The sequence below is a fragment of the Glycine soja genome, chromosome 8 (genome assembly GCF_004193775.1).
Source record: "Glycine soja cultivar W05 chromosome 8, ASM419377v2, whole genome shotgun sequence".
Lineage (NCBI taxonomy): Eukaryota > Viridiplantae > Streptophyta > Magnoliopsida > Fabales > Fabaceae > Glycine > Glycine soja.
The window spans coordinates 45,412,174-45,437,030 of NC_041009.1; the positions used below are offsets into that span (position 1 = coordinate 45,412,174).

The 24,857-nt window shown below is 33.1% G+C and overlaps 5 protein-coding genes across 5 annotated transcripts; 2 read left to right on the forward strand and 3 right to left on the reverse strand.

The window, feature by feature from the left end:
* Positions 1-1,205: 1,205 nt before the first annotated feature.
* On the reverse strand, positions 1,206-3,504 carry LOC114423572. Its single transcript, XM_028390386.1, has 4 exons — positions 3,200-3,504; positions 2,873-2,965; positions 1,790-1,924; positions 1,206-1,683 (listed from the first exon to the last, which is right to left on the reverse strand). Exons 1-4 carry the CDS (start codon positions 3,452-3,454, stop codon positions 1,642-1,644), a joined length of 525 nt encoding a protein of 174 aa, XP_028246187.1. The 5' UTR covers positions 3,455-3,504; the 3' UTR covers positions 1,206-1,641.
* A 2,052-nt stretch (positions 3,505-5,556) lies between these two features.
* On the forward strand, positions 5,557-9,019 carry LOC114423573 (protein GRAVITROPIC IN THE LIGHT 1-like). The gene is made up of 3 exons (XM_028390387.1): positions 5,557-5,728; positions 6,130-7,035; positions 7,856-9,019. The coding sequence occupies exons 2-3, from the start codon at positions 6,381-6,383 to the stop codon at positions 8,635-8,637; spliced, it is 1,437 nt and encodes a 478-aa protein (XP_028246188.1). The 5' UTR covers positions 5,557-5,728; positions 6,130-6,380; the 3' UTR covers positions 8,638-9,019.
* A 90-nt stretch (positions 9,020-9,109) lies between these two features.
* On the reverse strand, positions 9,110-13,605 carry LOC114423576 (mitochondrial uncoupling protein 2-like). The gene is made up of 9 exons (XM_028390391.1): positions 13,323-13,605; positions 12,333-12,551; positions 12,171-12,249; positions 11,416-11,549; positions 11,219-11,317; positions 11,007-11,111; positions 10,668-10,742; positions 10,128-10,214; positions 9,110-9,582 (listed from the first exon to the last, which is right to left on the reverse strand). The coding sequence occupies exons 1-9, from the start codon at positions 13,392-13,394 to the stop codon at positions 9,559-9,561; spliced, it is 894 nt and encodes a 297-aa protein (XP_028246192.1). The 5' UTR covers positions 13,395-13,605; the 3' UTR covers positions 9,110-9,558.
* A 2,116-nt stretch (positions 13,606-15,721) lies between these two features.
* LOC114423574 (proliferating cell nuclear antigen) lies at positions 15,722-17,828 on the forward strand. Its single transcript, XM_028390388.1, has 4 exons — positions 15,722-16,176; positions 16,874-17,026; positions 17,132-17,229; positions 17,360-17,828. Exons 1-4 carry the CDS (start codon positions 15,858-15,860, stop codon positions 17,588-17,590), a joined length of 801 nt encoding a protein of 266 aa, XP_028246189.1. The 5' UTR covers positions 15,722-15,857; the 3' UTR covers positions 17,591-17,828.
* A 201-nt stretch (positions 17,829-18,029) lies between these two features.
* LOC114423575 (probable sugar phosphate/phosphate translocator At3g11320) lies at positions 18,030-20,976 on the reverse strand. The gene is made up of 4 exons (XM_028390390.1): positions 20,248-20,976; positions 18,999-19,102; positions 18,637-18,865; positions 18,030-18,464 (listed from the first exon to the last, which is right to left on the reverse strand). Exons 1-4 carry the CDS (start codon positions 20,692-20,694, stop codon positions 18,318-18,320), a joined length of 927 nt encoding a protein of 308 aa, XP_028246191.1. The 5' UTR covers positions 20,695-20,976; the 3' UTR covers positions 18,030-18,317.
* Between the last annotated feature and the right edge of the window lie 3,881 nt (positions 20,977-24,857).

Below are 24,857 nucleotides of genomic sequence, written 5' to 3' on the forward strand. Positions count from 1 at the left end.
TCATTTTTCTTATTGTATTTTCCTACCTTTTTCATTATATTACATTATCTTTCTAAGCACATTACATTATCTTTCTTCATGGTGTGCATTTACATGGATTTCAGATAGTTTAATTTTCCAAATTGTGTGTGGAAAACGTGTATTGAAGTGTTTAACTGTCCAAGTTTTTTTTTTCTATCACCATTAATTAGGCACCCTTTAATTTAAATGTCTTGGTTGCTCGTTGAATTTTTATATCTTGCTCAATATTCTATTCTACTCAGAAATTTTGCTTGCAGTCCGATATTGACCTAATTTTTAAAAAACACAAGCAAATATCCTTTTTTTATCAGCAAAGATATAAGCAAATATCCTTTTTTTTTATCAGCAAAGATATAAGCAAATATCCTGATGTCAGTTGAAATGAGTTCACTTGATTGGGAGGATATATAGCGCATTCTGTTCTGATTAATGAACAAATAACAGTAGTTTTGTTTTGTCTATTAGGTATCACAATTTGTTGAAATTTGATGATAAAACTTGCTTGTAGTATCTATGCTATTCCATATATTCTGCTTTGTTTGGATATGAATTTTTTAAAATGTCACCTACATCTACATGTATGCTCAAAAACAATGAAATGTGTCATCTAACTTGTTTCTGGGATGAGTAGTTTAGCCTTGATTGTGAAAAACTATGTAACATGTTATGATCATTATATAACTATTCAGTCAATTAAATGGATATTATCTTCCTTTTCCTATTATTGTGTGCTTTTTATAACTAATTACATTTGAGGGAGATTGAGGAATCGAATACTGCAATATGACAATGAGGGATTGTTAGCTTAGTCAGACTGATGTCACTCTCTCTTAAAATTCTTGAACTCAATTCATGGTGCTAGTGCCTGTAATGAGTGTAGGTGTAGATCCTTCTGGTCAATGCAAGTTTAAGAGGCAAACAATAAATCAATAATGTCACGCCATTCCTTAACTCAAGGTGTTTTCATTTATAAGAGGCAAGTGGGAGTCCTGATTTTATGATAGTCCCTTCTACAACTACTGGAAACAACCTTTTTTTTCCTCTTTCTTCTCTTTTCATGTTAAGTGTTTGAAATTTACAAGGGGCTCAAAATATGTTGATTAATTTCTATAAGACTATTATAAGAAAATATAGGTGCATGGTGTTCTAATGGAGAACAAATAGGGATGCTGTTGGTAGGAATAGTAAATAACAATTCATTCCTCATAGTCCTGCAGGATGCTATTGCTATAGAATGAATCCTTGTGTTTAAACTAGACATACTAATTACAACACATTCTCAACTTAAGTCACTTTTGCCTTTCATATAGTGAAAAGACTGTGTCCATGACATCATCATAAGATTAATATATGCATCACTAAAATATTAGTTTGCTTTAAAAATCTTTATATGTATGCGATTAAAGACATATCCAGGAATGTAAGACATCAATCATCAATGATACAAGATGAAATGCTAACTAGTACCATATCTCAAACACAATAACCTTGAATCCAACTCACAAGTTTTTTTTGTTTATTTAAATTTATTTGGTTTGCAACTCTAAACGCCACGTGGAATCCACACAATCTGAAAAGAAGCTGAGATATTGATATCTTCATGTAACCACTCCTCCATTCTTAGTTGTCACTCCTGTTAGGTTTGTCTGAATTGAAACCCACCTGAAACATATTTATGTCAGAGCAAAATTATCTGAAAAACACAAAGATGACATAGTTTGTTTTAACTAAAATAGGAAAACTTAAGGTACTATATATGGTATGGTACCTCGTTGGAAGGAGAAGGAACCCAATCATTGGTTGCTGGATTGCACTTGCAAGAGTGATGGCAACCAGTGTCATTATCTGGTTCTATGTGAAAGTCATTTCCATTTTTCTCTACTTTGATAAATCCTGTTCCCGTCTGTGGATGACACACATATTCATGAATTGTTTAACATAAACATTTGATATTGTATTTAACATTATAGATAATTATCTTTATATTTTAATCATTTTTTTTATTCTTTTATCCACAACAGCAACAAAAATCTTATTCTGATAGATGAGATAAATTATATGAATCACGCGAAGTAATTAAACTTGTTAAAGACTAAAATTTAATGTATATTATTTATTATAAAATTCCACTTGGTAATTTTTTCTAGTATTCTTATTAATCTTTCTCGATCCTTTTTCACATGATTAAAAATCTTACAAGTTTTTTTTATAATTATGATACGAAATATTCACCGATTTTACTGATGATTAATCAAACACTACTCGTACTAACAATATGTTATTAAAAGAAACCCTTACAATTTACTATCCTCCCCGTTTCCTCTACCTCTTTCTTTGTATCAGCACGTTTCAAAAATACCTCTTTCAAATTAAAAAGAACAACAAAGGTTATCTCACTTTAATTGTACCAAAAACATTTTTCATTTACATATATGTAAGTTGTAACAACTATGTTTTTTTTTGTAAAGGATTTAGAAGCTATCAATATTACTAATATAGAAATATGTTCTCGGGAGTAAAAGGTCACAAAATAATAATTATTATAAGTTCACTATTATTTGAAAGGTCTATTAGTTTTGCTTTTCTATCTTGTTCATTTAATTTCTTAAAAAAAAAAAATCTTGTTCATTTAAGACATGTATTGTCATGTTAATATATAAGGAGAAAGGAGCCAAATCTATTTGTAAATGCTAAACAGAAGTCTAGGTGACCTGTTAGATAAAGTAACATGGTTTCAATATTTTGTAATCAAATACACTAAAACAAGAAGAACATAAATTAATCTAGAGATGTATTTGCGAATCACATCAAATATATTGAGAAGAACACAAGTAGGATTGGACTGAATTACCGTATGGTGGTGTTTGTCCACGCTGTTGAGATCTTGGTAATACTCTGTTTCCACAAATTCTTCCGGTACTTGACTTCCATTGTACTCCAATTTCTGAATAAAAGAATGCAATGAAATAAAAATTAAAGTCCAAATAACCAGATCTTGCTCACACGAAAGTTATTTAAAATAGAAACATAATTTGTATAACTCAAAATCTAACAAAAATATAAGTTGACTTAATGCTAAAGGGTAACAATAAATATAGAAAAGAATGGATCGTGAATTCGAATTTTCCTACTATGAGAAAAGTTGATAAATGATAAATGATGTTTTTTTGGAACTAACCTTCTCTTGGGGATCATTCTCGAGGCGTTGGAATTGCATGAATTCTGGTATAGAAGAAGAAGAAGAAGAAGAAGAAGAGTGATGGGCATTGGAGAAAGCATCCACATATTGAGCTGAATACTCACTTCGTTGAGGCTTTGTGTGGCGTTGTGGTGCAACCCCATCAAAGTAGTCTCTGGTCTTTGCCTCTATGGTGGCTTCTTCCTCTGCTGAGAGGTGGATGTCACTCCTATTTGGCCTTGTGTAGAACTCCATTTTTTGTGCAATGAAAACTTGTTCAATTGAATGTGGTATTTGTAAGATATTTCCCAGATATTTTTGTTCTGGAGTTGACATTTCTAGTTGCTACGTCCTGAAAAATATCCCTTTGAGGGGCTTTTTCCATCCAAAATATCTAGGAAATCTTATCCATTATGTCTTGTTAGATGCTGGATTAAATTTTTTCAAACTCAATCTACAAACTTAAATTTAATCATGCTTAATTGTATTTTTGTTTCAAATTTTTTAACTTTTAATTAATTAATTTAACACATTTTATCTTTATTTTTTAAAAAATTTATCAATTTTATCTTCTGTTAATTTACTTCTAACATAATTTCATATTTTGTCCAAACTTTTTATTGTTTTTCAAATTTTACATCAATTTTTTTTATATTTTTTTATGTATTTAACTCTTTTTTTATTATAAATTTTATCCTTAACTTTTGTATTTATTAATGAATAAATAAAAGAGGTAAAATTCATAAATTTCTTAAAAATTAAAAATAAAATATACCAAATTAATTTATTAGGATAAAATTCACCAAAAATTTAAAATTAAAATTAAAATTAAAAAAATACAATTAACCCTTTAATCTAAACTTAAGTTTAGAAACTTTAATACAAATATGCATTGAAACTTATAACTTTCCTATATCATACTGTAAAAAAAAAAGTTTTCCTATATCATAAAGCTCTTGATCGGTGTTCCTGTGATGTTCTTATTTCTAGATTTTTTTTGGCAGAATATATTGTCTTTTTTAATATAGAAAATATATTGTATTTTTTTAAACCTTTGCTACATTTCCTGTAAAAAAAAAACTTTGCTACATTTGTATATGCTGTGAAAATTCAAAGTTCTAATTTTCGTGCAATTGATAATATATATAAGAAAATTGTTTTCGAGCACTTTCTATTAAAGATTTAAAGTGACCCCAGCTCACAGCTCCTTTGAAAATGAGAAAACCTTTCATAATATAAAGTGGAAATTTGTACAGGGGGCCATGTTCCCACGTGACTATCTCCATCAGACTCAACTTATGTGAATATTTGTAAAATTAATTTAAAATTAAACTAATTATATAAAATTAATTTTGAAGTGATATAATTTGTATTTGAATATTTTTATTTTAAAAATAAATTAGTATTAAAATTTAGCATAGTTTTCTTTTATCCAACTTAAAAGTTGTGGATATTTTAGTTTGAATTATCTAATGCAGTTATCCATGCCAATTAGAATCGACTCTTTTTTTGGTACATTTTTTTTATACACATTTGAAGCGACTCTTTATAACTTATGCATGAAATTAGAATTGAAAGTGAAAAAGTTTTACAATGTAAAATTTAAAGTGTTTTTTAATGGGCGGATGATAAAGTAAAAATTTACATTTATATCAAATTAAAATGATAGATTTTGGAATAATTATTTAAAGATTATATCTAAGATGATTTTTTATTGACAAGAATTAAATGTGATATTAAATTTAACCTCTTAATATTTAAGATTGATCTAGAGATAAAACAACTAAAACTCAAATTTTAAGTACGCCAATAAAAAAAATATATGTTTGCTTAGTTTTTAAAAGTAAAAATGACATATGTAAGCCAAAAGACTTAACATATAATTTTTTATTGAAATTATTTTTAAAAACAATTTCTTTAAGCCTGTTAACATTAATACCAACAATGTATTAATTATATTCATAATCATCTTTTAAAAGTTTAAATAGTTAAAGTTAAAACAATAATACTCTATCTAATCTCTACAACTTCATGAATGAATTCATAAATAAAAATACTAAACTTTAAGAATATATTTTGTAAAATAGCTCTTAATCTTAAAAAGGTAAAGAAAATATCAACCACTTATTTATTATTTATTTTCCCTAATTATTATTTATTGTTGAATATTTCTAATGATAACAATTATATGATAGCCGCTGTTTTCCTAATTATTTTTATCATGAAATAGGAAATATATAAAACTAAGTACATTTTTCTTTATTCTTTTCCACCTATCACTAAATTGGAGTATTTACAATAGCAAAAAAAGGGTATTACAGCTAAGAATATCCTCTTCTGTGTTCTGTCTCCACACAGTTGACTGTATTCCCTTATCTCATCACATGCTCTCATAGCAAGCAATTACTAATCCTCAACCCCAGGTCCACTTTTTCCCATTCCACCCACAAGTCCAACAACTGCCACCGTCAACCACCGCACGCCGCCATATCACTCCGGCAACAGGTCAACCATCTCTCTCTCCTTATGGTAGTCCCAAGTGCCCACTCCCCTCTTCTTAAAAACCGGACCTCACCACCACTACTGTCAAATTCCCAATTATTATTATTAAATAAATATATTTATGCACATTACCTCTTGCATAGTTATAGCTCATTCAATTCTACACATTCTATTTGATAGGTCAGGTAACCAGTTCATAAAAAACGGAAACTTTTATCATGTTGTAATTTTTTTTATGAATAAAAGATTAAGTTAGTTGGAACATACTTTAAGATTCACTTAAGCTTATAAAGAAACATGTATGAATTAGTTTGATTTTTATCAATTGAATATTCTTTTGTTGGCTATAGTATTGTAATTGAAAAGATAATAAGAAATTAACAAATTTTTTTTATTTTTACATTGCATATACGATGGCATAACACAAGAGAAGTAGAGAAGAAGTCCTTGGCAGAACATTGTTGTTAGTAATTGTTATAGTGCGCACCCTCCTCGTGGGTGGTCTCTGACACTGTTGGCAGAATCCAGCAAGTCACATTCTCGCAAACACACACAGCACGTGTTTACTAAATTTCTTATGGCATTTATTATCAAGTCACACTTGTTCTGTCCCACTTGCCACCATTTTTGAGCTTCACTCGCATCACAACACAACACAACGCATCTCAAGACAAGACCAATGACGAGAAAGGTCTCGAATTTCTCGGATCTGATCCAAAGGGTCACCGCCTCTTGCCTCCTCCACCCCCTCGCCACCGCCGCCGCCGCCGTCAAGGAAGACGACAACTCGCCTTACGAGTCCGAGGACAACCGGAACGACTCAGAGGAAGAAGAAAATGAGAATGACGACGAGTACGAGGATGAAGAGAGATTGGTGGGGCCCTTGAAGGCTTTCAAAGTAAAACAGATGGAGGCACTGATGGAACAAGTGTTCGAAACGGTGTCGTCGATGAAGAGAGCCTACGTGAGGCTTCAGGAGGCGCATTCGCCGTGGGACCCGGAGAGGATGAGGTCTGCTGACGTGGCGGTGGTGTCGGAGCTCCGGAAGCTTGCCGTGCTCAGGGAGAGGTTCCGACGGAGCGGCGGCGGCGGCGACGACGACGGGAGGAGAAAGGGGAGGAGGAGAGGTGGCGGTGGTGGGGTTGCGTCGGTGAGGGAGGTGGTGGCGCCGTACGAGGCGGTGGTGGAGGAGCTGAAGAAGGAGGTGAAGGTGAAGGATATGGAGGTGAAGAATCTGAGGGAGAAGCTTGATAGTGCTGTTGCTCTCACTACTAATGGAAGTGCTGAAAAGAAGCCTGGGAGGTCTCTGTCTAAGAGGAAACTGGGAATTCAAGGTACATTTTTCAGTATGCTATTGCTACCCACTTTTTTTATATTTTATTTAACAGAAGAGAATCAAGAGATGCTTGTTTTTTTTTTTTTTTAAATGAAAATGTGGTGTTTAGATTTAGATGGATGGAATATTCAGAAGAAGAAGAAAAAAGTGGAAAGTCTCTATTTGTTATATTTTGTTGCTTTGAAGTTGGAAGTGTGTTTCATTCAAAGTAAAGTAGAGAAGTGTGTGATTTTTATTCCAAGTGATTCTTGCATGTGAAATGGTTAGGCTTTTGGGAAACTCCTGCATTGCATGATCTGGGGTTTCAGAAGCTCCTTCAGGCTAAACCAGAGTCAAGTGTATATGAGAAATGATTTTGCCTCAAACCTGATTTTAGTGTGTTTGGGTAAACATATGCAAACTTGATTTTGAATTAAAGTGATTTTGAAATGATGTGATCTGTATTTGAATTTTTTTTAATCAATGCAGAAACTGCCTAATGATATTTCATCTCAATCAAATTTCTCAACATAGAATCAAATATGTGAAAAATTACATTAGCTTGTATTTTAACATGATTCTGGATTATCTAACAGATTATCTAACATGAATCCAATCATGCCATTATAATTATAATATCAAGTAGAATTGATTTTAAGTGATAAAAGTAGCTTTTGTGTTAGGTTGCAAAATTTACACAGTTTTACATCATACTTGCTTTCAAGGTAAAATCCAAATTTGTGAAATCAATTTTATAAATGCTCGCCCAAACCAAACCTTAAGACTTGCTAGAAGAGGAAATGAATGGAGGATCTAAATTTGTGAAATTCTATATGCAGCAATGGCAGCAGTACCAACCCCTGAACTCTTTGAAGCAACAATGGTGCAAGTGAGAGAAGCCTCAAAGTCTTTCACATCTCTGCTACTGTCTCTCATGCACAATGCACATTGGGACATAACAGCTGCTGTTCGTTCTATTGAAGCTGCTACTGCCTCCACTGACAAATTCCATAATACTTCTTCAACCACGTCCATTGTCTCGGCTCACCATGCCAAGTATGCCCTTGACTCCTACATTTCCAGGAAAATCTTCCAAGGGTTCGACCACGAGACTTTCTACATGGATGGCAGCCTCTCCTCCCTCCTCAACCCTGACCAGTTTCGCCGTGATTGCTTCACTCAGTACCGCGACATGAAGTCCATGGATCCTACCGAGCTTCTTGGAATCTTGCCAACATGTCACTTTGGCAAATTCTGTTCCAAGAAGTACCTTGCCATTGTCCATCCCAAGATGGAGGAGTCCTTGTTTGGGAACTTGGAGCAGCACAATCATGTCCAAGCAGGAAACCACCCCAGGAGTGAGTTCTACAATGAGTTTCTAGGGGTGGCCAAGGCAGTGTGGTTGCTTCATTTACTGGCATTCTCGTTGAACCCTGCACCAAGTCAGTTTGAGGCAAGCCGTGGAGCTGAGTTCCATCCCCAGTATATGGACAGTGTAGTGAAATTTTCAGGCGGGCGAGTGCCGGCTGGTCAGGTTGTAGGGTTTCCAGTTAGCCCTGGATTTAAGCTTGGGAATGGCTCTGTTATAAAGGCCAGAGTTTATTTGATAGCCAGAACATAAAGTTTTTCTGAGGGGAAATTCTTTTTGCACCATTTTCTTTTCTGGTTCCACCCTATCACTTGTTTTACATTCCATAAATTAGTTTCTAGAATACTAGAAACTAATTTCCGAAATGTATAAAAAGAAAAAAAAAAGAAGGGGGTGTGAAGAGAATAAAGAGGGTGCAAATAGAATTACTCTTTAGTTAGTCTTGTATTAAAGAAACTGATTAGAGTGATCCAAATATTTTCCTAGCAGGATTACTGGGCTGTTGATGTAATATGAAAAATCCTTAGGCTGGCTGGGTTATTGATTTCCAGGTGATTGAGTCTGACCTTGGAAGTCATTCTGATATAGCTCATTCCCAAACCTACATTAGCAAGCTATTATTTTCTTCTCTGAATTATTGACTTACAAATGAGAGGAAGGAGAACTGTTATAATCCCAAAGTCCAAGATTATCTGGGATCTCGCATGGAACCAACAAAATCCAATATCCATTCAAAAATGGCAATAGACCCCATGATATTTGAATGAAGTAATAAGCTATACTCTAAAGTATTCATACATGTTTCATTTCATTTGTCTATTCAATGAGTTGGGAAATACGCAACTTATTTCCCAAAAATACATTACATATCGATCCAGTACAGTGAATGCCTTTCAAGTAAATGTAATTTCACGGTCTATTCATTGTAGCCAAGAATGTTTTAATTGTGGCGTCCACATGGCCCAAGTAGGAGACAATGGTAATTTGACGGTTTATTCATCGACTAAGAATATATGAAGCGTGACGTACATCCACACGGCAGAAGTAAATGTAGAAAAACCACCTTTCTGCTAACAAATCTGTTGTTCATCTGATAGCAGTAGCACTCACCCGAAAAAGAACACTAAATTTGCTTGGTGAATCTCAATCATGAAGAGTAACAACTAACAACAATTATCCTCTTATAACTCTCTTTGCCTGTCACATGAATAATAACACTTTTAATATTGACAAGCAGATTCATATGTTCAGAAAGCAAAAGCTGTCTTTTGTAATTTACAAGGCCAATTTTTCGGGGAAATTCACAGCTGTCTTCACCCAATGTGGGTCTAGAAATGTAATTAGGAATCTCTGAAGTAAGAAAGCATGACAGCATGTTAAGTGAAAAAGTACGTGTATCCACCCTTGATTTGAAATAGGACCATTATACTTGACTATAACAACTATCAGACAAAAGATCTACTTATTTGATTCTGATTAAGTTACAAAAAGCTATTTTCTCTAGAATACATGTTAATAGCAGAAGCTGAAGCAGAAGGGGAAAAAATCATCGAAAATATTTACTAGACTAAGACAGACCTAACGTACAATTTGTATGCTGTGTAATTGAAAATATACAAGTGGCTTAAACATTTAAGCAGGACATTTGTAAGTGGATAACAGGGTGTAATACGATATATAAATTACGTAAGAATATAAAGATAACACAAACAGCATTGCCAAGCTAAAGATGTGTATCTTACTTGTTCAAGGGTAAGAAACATAATCACATTCCAGGCTCCTACTCGACTAAAATTAGGAAGGAAACCTTTATAGAAGGCCAAAAATCCCTGCAATACATTTATGACATGAGTTCAAGCTGTACAGAGAAAAAGACAAACTTTATGCAGACCTCCATGTCAACTTATTTATCGAACCAACAACCTCGTGGCAACTGTTAAAAATATTTTCAGTTAGTTCAAGGATCAGAACAACAAAGCTTGCTTTTAGTATGGAAAAGCCATATGCATTGTTTGGTGGATTAAGTGCGCTGCTCAATAGCCTCTTTAATCATGCAATACAAAGTTTGTGTCCGGCCTCCCAAGTCACCTCATATAATAATAAAGCTCTTTACCAGGAACATTTATAAAACAATCAGGACAACCAAAATAAAAAATATAGCAACAAAATGGTGCTAAGTGCTAACTATTGTAATTTGTAAGAAATCTTTCAATTTCCCTAGGTTTCAAGATTTTAAACACCAATTATAACAATGGCCAAATCAAATAAAGAAATTCACAAACCTCATTAAGCAAAGTCTTGAGAAAGCATTCAAATGTGCTTTTGTAGGTTGAATCCCCCATCATCCTGGATTTCACCTGGAGCATGGATATAAGTCAACCCTTGCTTCATAAAAGTAGAGGCTGCTTCTTCATAGGAATTTCACCAATATTGTTTAGGAAACTTGCAATGGTTCTCGAATTTCAAAATCCTAAGTTACTTATAATTTCCTTCTTTTTCTGTCTCTTTTCATTTATAAACAGGACTATCATTGATATCAATGATATGTTCTACTCAAGCATAAGTGTAGACTGCAGACAAACAAAATAGGGGAGAGAAAAGGGGGCTAGGGTAGCACCTACCACATCAACAGGAGAACCAATAAAGACAGCAAAAAGACCTGCACCTAAGCCAGCGAGTAGGTGAGTATAGACATTGTCCATGAACCCTGGAATTTTCAAAATCGTCTGCATAAGTATAAAGAATCAGAGCAGCATTGCAATTAAATTTTATGTAAGGATATAATTTGAATTATAGCAAAAATCCAATTTAGAATACCCTATAATGTGATTACCCGTTTCACTTTATCATAGCTAGCCAATTCCGCAGCATTTATAATTGCATTCCTTGCTATATTGGCCCCAAGACCTGTCCACAAGGCCCCTATCCCTTCCTAGTTTAACAAAAAAATATAGAGAGAATTGGACTTGATTAGTATATTTTCAACAAATAGAGAGGAACAAGACCAAAATAACTATAAGAAAGGCTTACTTGTCTCAGTATAGTTAAATATGCATCTATAGCACCAGAATAACGCTTAGGTACCCCAGTTGGCAATTGACCTTCAGCTTGAAGCCTAACTTTGACTAGATCAGTTGGATTAGCAATTGTGATTGCCAAAGCACCTATCACAAGCTCAAAAAAGTGAGTCAATGACTATTAACATATAACATAATACAAAACATACATATATATCCATGGGGAATGCTAACTTCCTCACCTTTGTGTAGAAGTAGAATTCTCCACACCTTGAATTGGATAAGGAACCACTCTCTTTATTTAGAAGAAAAATACAACTTGTGAGCATTTAATTGTTTTTGTTAAAAGGAAGACAAATCTAATTAATTCCCTTTTTAATTTCCTTCTCTATTAGCATTTCCCATACCTCCAATTTACAAGCTTTTTCTATTTTCAATTTCTATTATCTGAATGTAAAGTCATTAAGTCTAAATTTACACTATGCAATTACTATTTCACATTTATGATAAAGTCTAGTGCTACAATATCAAGATGAAGAAGTTGCGTGATAAATAATAAATAAATAAAAACACAGCTAAAGTTTTAATTTTCGTGTAAATGGGGGGAAAATGACCATAATTCCAGCATTATTTTCCTTTTAAATTATAATGATTTTTTTTGTCCCATTGAAACCAAGGAGGATGCTAATTTCCACACAAAGGTGAGAAGGTCAATGAATGTCATGCAATCTGAAGCAACATAACTGTTCAGAACTCAGAAGTACTCACCAGTCAGCAGAGCAGCCAATATCATATGGTATAATGGAACCTCTCCAACAAATGCACTACCAACAAGAAATGTTTTCACCTGTTCATGATGCAGTTCATATGTGCAACCCATGTTCCTCCAATGACAGTCTTATTCAATGAAAGTCAGATATTTATACTCACAGGATCATATAACCCAATTCTTAAGCCTCCATATAAACATTGGCGGTGTAAACCAGGAACAATGCCTTTCCACAGAGCTGATATACCCTCTTCTCTAGCAATGGTCTTAACTGTGCCCAGCAAACCCTTGTATTTAGGTAAACCCACTCCATCATCAATCCCTACCTTCTTTTGGAGTTGAAGCCTGACCTTAGCTGTGTCCAGAGGAATAGTACAAAACTACACAAAACACAAGCACAAAGGAATTATTAGAATTACTTTCTGGCAGGGAAGTTTCTTGATTAAATTTCTACGGCAGACTTGGGATAGAATATTGTCATAAAGACATTTATTTATCAATAGTGTAACTTCAAAAGAGCATAAAAGAAACATATAAAGAAGTTTGAAGCATGATAACTAGTTTTTCTTTAGAGTTGAAATACACTGCCAGTGTAACATTTTTTTTTTTTTACACTATCAGCCAATTAGAAATCATCCTTAATATGAATTTTAAATTAGTTGTTTTAAAAGTCAACAAACTTGATTAAGGAAGAAAAGCTTAGTACAAAGCTACTGATAGAAACCAACCAGTCATGCCAATCTATCTGTATGGTAAGAGCATCAAGGATCAACAATGATAGTTATAAGTGAATACACCTTAGTACGATCTCAACTCAGATTCATTTAAAACTGGAACTAATTTGTAAACTCTTAATTTGTAACCATGTAGGACGGTGTAAAAACCCTTTACATTGACACTATTTACTCAAAACTAAATACAACAAGGAACATTAAATTAAATAATAAACATATTGGAAAGCGAATAACAGGCACAATTTGACTTTTCACAACTTCTACACTTTTACACACACAACTCAACTCACACAAGCGAGTCCTTAATTAGGATTTCCTTTGGATTCTAAATGTACGATTCAGTTTCTATCCAAAACAATCGAGTATGGGAGTAGCTTTATTCCGAGATCCAAATGATGAATCGAAACGGAAGGTTACCTCGGCGAAACACGCGGCGAAAGCGCTGCACAAGAAGGCTTGAGCGAACGAAATCTGGTACGGATCTGACATTGTTGACGCTGGTAAGAAGAAGAAGAAGAAAGGGTTGGGTGAGAGTGATTAAGAAGCTGAAGGAGAGTAGTAGCATTAACGCAACTTCGCAAGCAACCACTTTGGGTTAAATCTTTCAAACGAGTTCACGGTAAATTAATATATAGGTGTGGTGTTAGCTGCGTTACTTTCACACTCCAAGATAGAGTGGTTAAACACAGAGAGAGAAATTGATGTGAATCATGTTAAGTAATTAGAAAACTACCCCCTTGGAATGAAAATATCCACGTTGCATGAAAGTAAAAATAGATATTCTACTAGTATTGAGAAGTGAGAACCTATCAATCACGTACACTCCATCCTTTTGTTCGTGTTTGGTGTCTGACACATGTTGGTGTCCGTGTTCGACAGGACTCTTTAACTTTTTTAAAATGTGAGATGTGTAGATGCTTCATATGTGAGAAATGAGAAGAGAAGTATAATGTTTTCGACCCCGTTGATTTCTATTTTTTTTTTTTACTTTTTTCAGTAAAAATGCGTTTCATCCCCAAATGGCCAAATCTCTAATAAGTTATATCATGAGTCATGTTCATTTTATATTTAAGTGAATTAAGTTTTGTTCAAAATATATACATATTAAGTTACTTAAGTATCAATGACTTTAATAATGACAGATTTAACATGGAAATAATTGTTGTCTTGAGTTTAATCTAGGGTTCTACCGTTCTAAAACAATAATGCAGAAGAATCAGAAAGAGACAAACCTAATATAAGCATCCATAACCAGGCTTTTTTACTTCACTTCTTGCCACTCTCTTTCAACAAGTAAAAAATACTACAAATAAAAAGTAGTATCATGAAGGCAGCAACGGGTCAAAAACTCTAAGTTAGGAAGACAATTTATTTAAAAGATAAAAAAATTATAATTTTTATTATAAAAGGAGTAAAAATTAGAAATGAGAGTTCAACGTATAAAATTAGAGGGGGTAAAATATACACATTCAATATATCTATATATATAATTTTGTAAAAATGAGTGAGTACATCTGCAGCCGCTGACTACAACGTAGATACGTCACTGCATGTAGGTGTGTAAATGTGAACCTATTTAAATAGGCCCAGTAAAGACCTAGTAGATGGACCCCATTATATTGGGCTTTAGTTTGTGGGTTTATTTGGGACTTTCTTTGGCATTCAAAGTTCAAACTAACAATATAGAATACATTTTTTATGAATCAAAAGTCAAGAATCAAATATAAAATTCTAAAATTTTTAAGGAAATAAAAATATTTTTATTTTTTTCATCACTTTCTTTTTGTGAGACAATTTTGTTTATTGGTGTAGAAAAAACGGTAAATTGTTAGAGTTTTGGATCATTATATTGATGCTTCGTAAATTATTTTGTTTGTAATTGTTTGTGAGCTTTGCTACAAAACTTGTAAGTTTATACACACGTGAATACCAACATTATGTTGCTATGAATGAATTGGCTATGATATTATAAGCACGTACATGCTAACCTTAGATAGTTAGTCAAGTACTTCAATAAAAATAATAAATTATTTAGACCTATAATATATACAATTTAATAGATGGATTAATAAAAATTACATTTTATAATTCATAAACTTTAAAGCAAACAGACTTAATAATATGTAGACATAATTTAATTGTTGAATTAATTAAAATTTCATTTTATATCAAATTATAAAAATAATATAATAGTTATCCAAATTATACAGTATAATTTCATCTTTATTGATATATATTCTCTTAATATATAATATGCTAATAAATTACTATAAAACTACTTTGAGAATTATTAGATTAATGTCCAAATGATATATTGAGAAAATAAGTGGATGCTCATTTTCAAATTTTATTCGAAATTCGATGCAATTATTATTTTTTCTATTTTTGCAATTTTCAGTTTTTTGATTTTTAATTTATTTGATTTTCATTTTTGTGTGTCGATTTTTTTTTATTCTAATTGATTGAATCGGTTTATGTACCAATTCAGTTTGGAGTATATTAGATTACTTTTAAAAAAAATCGATTTTAAGTTTGTTTGTTTTTCAGTTTTCTGTATATAACCTTCTAAAAAAAAAAGTTGTGTATGTAACTTTTTTTTTATTGGATTTTAATAGGTTTATCAACGGCTCTAATTATTTTTTGGTTATAATCAACGTCTCTAATGATAACAATCGTAGAAAGACGTAAAATAAAATTAAAATTAAAGTTTGTTCATTCCCTCCACAGATTCCACAAAACCTCATGGCGGGAACTGAATTATTTCCCCCCAAATCCCCCCAACTGTTTCCAGAACCTTCCCCTTATATAAACCTCACCTTCCCTCTCATTTCCCACTCCTCATTTCCATTTTCAATTTTAATTTCCTCTCTAACCCTAACCCTAACCCTAACCCTAACCCTATCCCTCCCCGTCACAAAAGAAAACCCTCTTTGTCCGATCATCGTCGTCAAGATGTTGGAACTCCGTCTCGTGCAAGGCTCCCTCCTGAAGAAGGTTTTGGAATCCGTCAAGGAGCTCGTGAACGACGCGAACTTCGACTGCTCCTCCACCGGGTTCTCCCTCCAGGCCATGGACTCCAGCCACGTCGCCCTCGTCGCTCTCCTCCTCCGATCCGAGGGCTTCGAGCACTACCGCTGCGACCGCAACATCTCCATGGGCATGAACCTCAACAACATGGCCAAGATGCTTAAGTGTGCTGGTAATGACGACATCATCACCATCAAGGCCGACGACGGCAGCGACACTGTCACTTTCATGTTCGAAAGCCCTAGTACGTTCCTCCTTTTCTTCAGCATTCTTTTCGGTTCTTGAGTTTATTTCCGATTTTAATGTTTTAGGCTTTTCTTTTCTTTTAATTCAAATTGTTATCGCTGCGTTTTCTTGCGCGTGAACTAGATATAACTTGCTTTGACGTTTTGAGGGATTTGACATGGAAAACTACTGAGATGTGTGTTCTTGAATCAAAACCACTCGCGCACTGTGTCATTTAATAGTTCAATTTTCAATTACTTGCTGGAAATAATTGTTTGTTTTTCTCTGAAAGAAATTGGTTCTCTTTAAAATGTAAGTGTTTTCCATAAAGAATGTGTTTCTTGATGAATGCATTGATGTTTTTAGGTTTATAGTGCAGTTATTTGGTTCAAGATTCCCTAAATTTCAGGGTTTAGGTGTATGCTTTTACCGAGGGAGGATTTGTGTTTTATTATGCTTTGAATTCTGAAGCCTTGGAACTTTTAAATGTGAAAAGTGATGCATTAGTAGGCAGAGAGAGAGAGAGAGAGAGAGAGAGAGAGAAAGAAGTATAAGAGAGAAGGATGGATGGCAATATGCAATGTGGTGTGACAAATTAGAGAGATGTAAATAAATAATGAGTGTTTATTAAGGCGTTTGTTCTGATGTGTCAAGAAAAAATATTACTATTTGTAGAAATTTTAGTTTGACTTGTGTTTTGGGTTTGTGCTTTACAGCACAAGACAAGATTTCTGATTTTGAAATGAAGCTGATGGACATTGATAGTGAACACCTTGGGATTCCGGAGGCAGAGTATCATGCTATTGTTAAGATGCCATCCTCTGAGTTTGCTAGGATCTGCAAGGATCTCAGTAGTATTGGTGACACTGGTAATCAGCTTTGCTCCTCTGCTTTGGAGGTTTTTGTTAATGTTTGATTGTTTTGTTGAGAAAGTTATGCTGATAATTGTTGGTGTTTTGTGGTGTATGTTGAAGTTGTCATTTCGGTTACTAAGGAGGGTGTGAAGTTTTCCACCAAAGGAGATATTGGAACTGCCAATATAGTTTGTAGGCAGAATACTTCTGTGGACAAGGTGAGACATTGTTTTCCTTCTCATTGCCTGTTCCAGATATGAATTTTTAGCTTAATAATCAACTTTCAAGTTATTGAATTTCAGTGGTGTGTTTTTTTTACATAGTTGTAATTTTTGGTTAATGTTGCAGCCTGAAGAAGCAACTGTCATTGAGATGAATGAGCCCGTGTCCTTGACATTTGCTTTGCGATATATGAACTCTTTTACAAAGGCAACGCCATTGTCTAACACAGTTACCATTAGTCTTTCAAATGAGTTGCCAGTTGTTGTTGAGTACAAGATTGCTGAGATGGGTTATGTGCGGTTCTATTTGGCTCCCAAGATAGAAGAGGATGAAGAAGATACGAAACCTCAAGTTTAATCTACCTATTAGATGGTTGGGTTAGGATATTAGGATTTTAATGTCTTTGAACTTGTAGCTTTCGTTATACATCTTCTGTTGAAGATATTTTAACCGTGTGAGCAATGAATTCACATTTTGTGGATTTCTTAGATGTGTATTGGTTACCTACCACCTTATTTTCCCTCGATTTGATTGTTAAGAACAATTCGAAACAATTGGTGTGTATTTTTCATGTTGATGCGTTTTTATTTGTGAACCGGAACAGCTTCATAACAAAATACTGCATCAAAGCAAGAAACCTTGAGTTAACCAAATAACAATACTGCTTCTACTGTCTTATAAAATTAAGGATAATTGTTTTTCTACTTTGTAAATTCAGGAGATGAAAAAGAACAAGGGAGTTGGGTAATAGAAGCTGCCTAAATATAAAGAATATTAAATTGAGGCACATTGCTGATTTCACCAAAATTACGTCAGCTTCCATTAAACTTATAGGTTCAAATATCATACATGAGTTAAAAAATTAAGCAAATGTTACAAGTAATAAAGTTCTTTCTCCAGTCCACTAATTCCTAGATATGTCAAGCCGAGCACTAACATCGCCCATACGCTGATTCTCTTCACTGCTGATGATTGAACCTGGCTGAAGGGGCAAAATATTTACACTTTCAATGAATCAGAAGATTAAATTCTTTCCGATAGGTGCATCAGCAGTTTTAAGAGTCGATGGATGCATTTTTCACTTTTATTTACCCCGTTTCTTGGCTTCACTATATAGGATGACTCCAATGACTGTGAGAGAATATCCAAACATTCCAGTCACTGATACAGGATTTCGGAATATCAAAATGGAGATAACAACTGCCACAGCTCCCTTTGCATTTCCTAGTACCTGGCACAGTAATTATGACTTATTAACAAAAAAATGCATGGTTAGATGTTACTGAAAATAAGTAGCTATGAATATGAAGAAATTTGGGTTCCATACATATGATCATTCTTGGTGTACTAAAGCTTTGCAAATTTCCTAGAATTTCAATGGGGAAAGGGAGAGGGATGATTACCTGAAGTGTTAATGCACTGGTGTGCTTTGTGACTAAGAAATTGGTCAAATTGACAAAGTATGCCAATGCAGAATTGAACATAAGCAACCACAAAATACTTGAATCCTCTCTGGCAAGTGAAATTGTGATTCCAATGACATCTTCCTCCATTATGATTGAGGCTGGAAGAAGGAATGCAACAGCCACTGGTGCCATGTACATAAGAAGGTTCATAGAATTGAGCTTTTCCCTGAGAAATCAAAGAAATCATTTCTGTACTGACCTGGCCAAAAAATCTTAAAGATACTATGTTGTGGAATATGGATGTCACTCATTCAATCAGCAAAGTTCAAATACAATGGCTTGAAATTTGAGCTCATTACCCTTCAGAAGACAGCAAAACCCCTTGAAGTACTGTTTTGAGTGCCCTGGCTGCTGTAGCTGCGATGCACATTATGAATCCAAATAGATGAAAACTTGGTTCTCCCTTCATCCATGCAAGTGAAAAGATATAGTAAAAATCAATAACTATAGCTTGTAACTCCAAGCAGAACCGTATTTTCAACTACATTAATGACATTTACACCTAGAAAATCTACATCAGAAAAAACCATCCCCAGCATAGGCGATTTCTCCCATTAACAAAATTAATTAACAGGCTAAAACTAATTCAGAGAACATATTTAAAAAGAAAATTCAAAGAAACAAAAGAAAGTCTTACATACTCTTAAAGCAATAGACTCAACGGCTTAAATCCTCTTAAATATCATCAAATTAACCCCGCATACACATCATCAAATTTCTGCATCACATTCGTGTGTTTTAATTATAATATTAGTAAGAGCACATAAGAATTTTCTTCAACATCGACTTGTTTATAATATTATAACAGGCTTAAAGAAAAGGATTTGACTCCCCTAATATACGGAGTGATTGCTAAAGGATCAATTTCAATAAAAACCATTGATAAAACATATGAACTAATGAGTAAGTTATGAAATTGTAAAATCTCAACTGTTGAACCTTGCAATTAAAAAGGGGCAAATCCAAATAAAAGAACTAGAATTGCATGTCCCAATTCAAATGCTTCACAATTTCGTAACCATAGAAAACAAGATATATACAGTGTCCAATTTAATAGTTTGTCAGTTGCACATTATAATACAACACACAACAAAACAAACACCAAAATAAGAAAGTGACAACTCTTACGGAAGTGAATTCCTTGAATTAGCACACTCATAACTCATAAATCGATACCATTGGATGAAAATAAATCGGACTATTCACATCTCAGATGCATGTTTTATGTCGGATTCATTCATCAAGATAAAATGAGTCATCTGATTTTCATCCAACAATTCTGATTAATTAACTGAATGAATGCTAGAAATATATATCACATGGAATCCAAATAATTAAGGCGAGGAAAAGAGGTTGAAATTTAGATAAAACATATGTAAAAAATGTAACAAATTAGCAGTTATAACATGTTGAATTTGGTTTCACATTTGGGATGTAAGTTTTAGAAACTAATAGTAATAATTATAACTTCCACATCCTAAACGTGATTCTTCTGTATATTCTCAACAAGTTTCCAAACACGCTAACAAGATAAGAGAGAAGTGATACCCCACTAGCAATAATAACACCGGCGACAACCGGGAGGAGTGTGACATACGTGAGCCAACCCTCCCTCCGGAGGGTCATCAAATAGGCGAACACCGCCGTGAAGAACGGCGTGGTGGCGCCGATGGCCTGGTTGAACGACACCGGAAGGTAGCGGAGGGAGATGTTGCCCCCCACCACGGACAAGCAGAATATGAGTCCCAGCGACGATATCTTCACAAATTGCACCCTCGAACGCACCGTTTGCATGGGCACCATCTTGAGCCATGCAATGGCAACGTAGCTGAGAATTGAACACGCCATCATGTGGCACAGTGTCAGGAATATAGGGTACCTGAAACCGTGGTTGCTCAGAAGGTACTTGTTCAGCAGCAACACTCCTATGTTGGAGGCGTACCAGAAACTTATCAACCCTAATGTGAAGAGCTTTCCTGAGACTGAAACCTTCATTGTTCTGTTATAATGTGATTGTTGTTGCTAGTTTTTTCTTCTTCTTCTTCTTCTTAGAGATGATAATGGTGTGGATATATAATATCTGAGAGGTGAGAATTAAAGAAGGAGGAGGGGGAAAGAACTGAAATGGATAAAGAGAGGATTTTGGTGATGTGGGTGGAAAGAAAGGTGGATTGAGGAAATGGGTTTTGGCTTAGGGGGCGAGTAGAAGGAATGAGAGAGAGAAGAAAAAAATGGGTGATGCAGAGTGAGAAGCTCTGTGGAGGTGAAGGGTTTGGAAAAATTTGTTACGTGAGTCGTCCTAAAACATGAGGGGATATTATCTGTTATACTATTATTACAATAATCAATTTTTTAATATATGCAATGAAATAATCTCTTTTGGAAGAATGAAAAAAAAATTGTAAATGTGAGCATCCCGTTGGGATTAGGTTAGGGTAGAAGAAGAGAGAAATAGAAAGAAAGGTTTATTATTATTTTTATTTCTATTGTTCTATTTGGTAAAGAAAAAAAAATGATAAATGAGTGAAATGAACCGTATATTTTGTAAGACCCACATTTTTATTTTTTATTTTAATTTAAAACTTTTATATCTTTTCTTTCTTTTCTATCAAACATATACTTAGTCCCTCATCCAAATTTTGATTAGTAATAAAACTTTTTTATTACCACTTTTAGTCCCTAATAATTAGAAATAACAACTTTAATTAATAACATAATAATAATATTGACAATCTAGTGATTTGTCACATTACAAGAGTTTGACGGGAACAACAAGATAATCACACTTATTCTTTTTTTTTAGCAAATTATGTTCTTAATCCTTATCAACTAGTCAAGAAACGAGGGGTTAAAAATATAATTTTTCAAAAAAAAAAATTACATGTGATTATCGTGTCAAATTTATTAATGATATGATAAGTCAATAATAAAAAAAGATATTTAAACAACTAAAGTTAGAACAAAAATATTTAAAGGAGTAAAATAAAAAAATCTCTTATTTTATAGAGTCTAAAATGTTATTTAAGCTTAAATTAAATATAATTTCATAAAGCAAGTATTTAATTAATATTATGTTTGATAGAGAGGAATGAAAGTGTGAGAAATAAAATGAAATGAAAAGAGATGAGAGAGAGTTGAAAGAGAAGGGAAAATGAGGTTATTTAGTTGAGATGAAAGAAAGTGAAAAATGAATTAAATATTTAAAAATTAAAGTAATTAGGTAAGAAATAAACTAAAATTAAGCTTTTATGAAATCTCAATGTTTCCACCACTGGAAAAAATGCTATCTTTTTATTGTAAGATTTAAAAAAAAAAATTGATAAGAAAGGCATAATCAATTATATGTTTTGGGAAAGTTTTATTTTTTTAAAAAAAAAATGGACTGTGCCAAATGGTAAGCTTTTTCTTTTTTAAAAAAGAAAATTTAAAGGTTTATAATCAATTATATGTCTATCAAAAAAAACTTTTGTTAACCACCGAGTGTGTAGATCAATTGACACAAGATTGTTCTAACTACGTTAAATACTTGATACTTGGAAGGAGAGGAAGAATTTACTGCTCATTGTGATCCCACAAGATTCGAATAGAATTATCTACCACAAAAATACTTGTAATTTATATATAAAAAAATCTTTTATTATTCACTTGAGAGCCCCGAGTGCATGAGGGAATGGCTCTTTAGGAATGTTGACAAACAAACAAAGGAACACTATGTATTTTAGTTCACTTTTATTTCATTTTTGAGGTGAAAGTTTCATAACTGGAACTCAATTTTTTTTTTTTATAAAAAAAAATTCATCACACTTCTAGTAGAAACAAACATGTGAGCTGAAAATGTTTCAGTTTGTTTCATTTATTAACTTTCATTTCATCACACTTCTAAACCTTTTCATTATACAATTGACCTTTGGTTTCATTACTTAAAATTACTTTGGTTTAGTTATTATATCCATTCTTAATAGGTTACATACTAATCCCGTACGGACCAGGGAACTTTGCCTAGTGGATCCGTGTTACATCATGCATGAATCCAAATTTTGTATAGTAATTGAGGGCTCATTTTGTAAAGAAGTGACAATGGCATTTGTCAAACTAATCATTAATATTTTTATTTTGTCATTGTAACTGAGGGAGTTGAATCCCACACCCCCATAACTGAGGGACTTAAATAAATAAAGATTTTATTGTTATTTAATATGGAATAATAAATCATACGTTTACTCTAATTTATTTTATTTTTTATATTATATTTTGGATATTTTTATATTACATTCTTAATGATTATACTATTTATTTTATTAATTTAGTATTATAAATCAAGACATTGATAATGATAAATGATAGTATTTTTTTTGTTATTATATTTTATATTTTTTTATGTTTATCCATTGTACCATTTATAATATTTAATTTATTATTTAAACACTATATTTTGTCTATTATTTTTTAAATAATTTTATATTAGATGATTTATTTTAACTATTACATTAATTAACATAATAAAAATATAATATGTACTTAAGTGCATTTTCTTATATTATTTTAAATTCGATTAAAAATATTTAAAGAAATAGTATAAAATTAATAATAAAATATTTAACATAAAAAAATATAACATAAAATAACAGAATATAAATATATTATTTTTTTATTTTATATTTTTCAAGTTACTTTTATTAAATATTTTTAATTTAATAAATTAATTTATCAAATTTCTATCCCTAACTAACTTTTCAACTTCTAGTTAAACTTGAAGTTTCAGCTGGTCTTAGGAACACATAGATATTTCTCCTTAGATGTGTCCAAAGAGACTTAAGTTACGAGGCACATGCAACACCGTTTTGGACACAACAATATATAAAATAAAAATTAGTAAGGTAGCTGGTCAGGTTTGTCCCGCAGCCATGACATGGTCCAATGGCTGAATAATTTGTTCCTATGTCTTATTAATTTTGTAAAGGTTGAGAAGCTAAAATAAGGGTTGAGTTCAGGTTTCATACTTTTTCCAACTGCAGAGAATCCTGGTTCCTATCGAAATGCAGCACTTATACCTCTTATAGTGCTTCGAAAACACAATAAATATAGATGATTCCAATAATTCTCCTAGAATTAAAATATTCATCATCACCTCTATATATATAGAAAGGGGATAAAATCCACATCAATCACCTGATCTGGATTTTCATTCTCATCTTTCACTATGAATAAGTCCAAGGCCTATTTTGTTCTCATAGCCATGCTGTTATCTTCAAATGGAATTATGTATCAAGTTTCCAACAGTAATCCCTTCCAACAATCAACCCCAACCAAGTTGCTTTTCGTTACTGCTATATTCTGTCATGTCCTTGCATCCAAGGCTGACATGAGCTTGCTAACTACCATCATTACATTCCATGTGTCAGGGATAATTGCATCTCAGACACTCCTCTGGATTCTCCTTGCTCAGTTGTTATGGTACTGTATCATCAACTTGCTTCTTTTACTGGTAGCATGGTTCTGCTTCTTTGACTACATTGCTAACAACATCACTCAGCTGCTTCATAGTGCACCTTCACATGCTCATCAGATGCCAAATATGGAACCACAAGAAGCTCAGGTGTAGCATTTGTAACATATATAGTCTGGTTTCATGGATAGTTATGTTTCTGCTGATATTTTCTTATTTTTCTCTACATTCAAGTTTGTTGCTGTAATACATTCAAGTTTGTTGCTGTAATGATTCTGTTGGATTCCGAGTTAAATTCCTAATGATTTAGGGGTTAGCCTAATCCTGAAATCATGGGGTTGTGTTAGCTATAAAGGAAACCAGACTATTTTTATTTTACGGCGATGTTCCATACAAGTTAACTACTCTAGCACAGCATTCATAGATAAATAGAAGATTACCATGTTCAATTTACAGAACCCTATGATGCTTGGTGCAAAGAGTCCTGTAGAACCACAATTGTTTTTTTTTTTTAACATTCACATTAATTTACGCTCTTATAGCATGACTGTTACAAAGTTATCACCCCTATGACGCCAAGAGGCACTTGGCCCTTCTGGTGCCTTAGACATACCTTTAACTACTCTAAACATACTATGTTCATATAATAAGGAAATTAGGTATTGATTAACATCATCATTAGCACAGAACTGCTATGTATGCCAACTGGTTT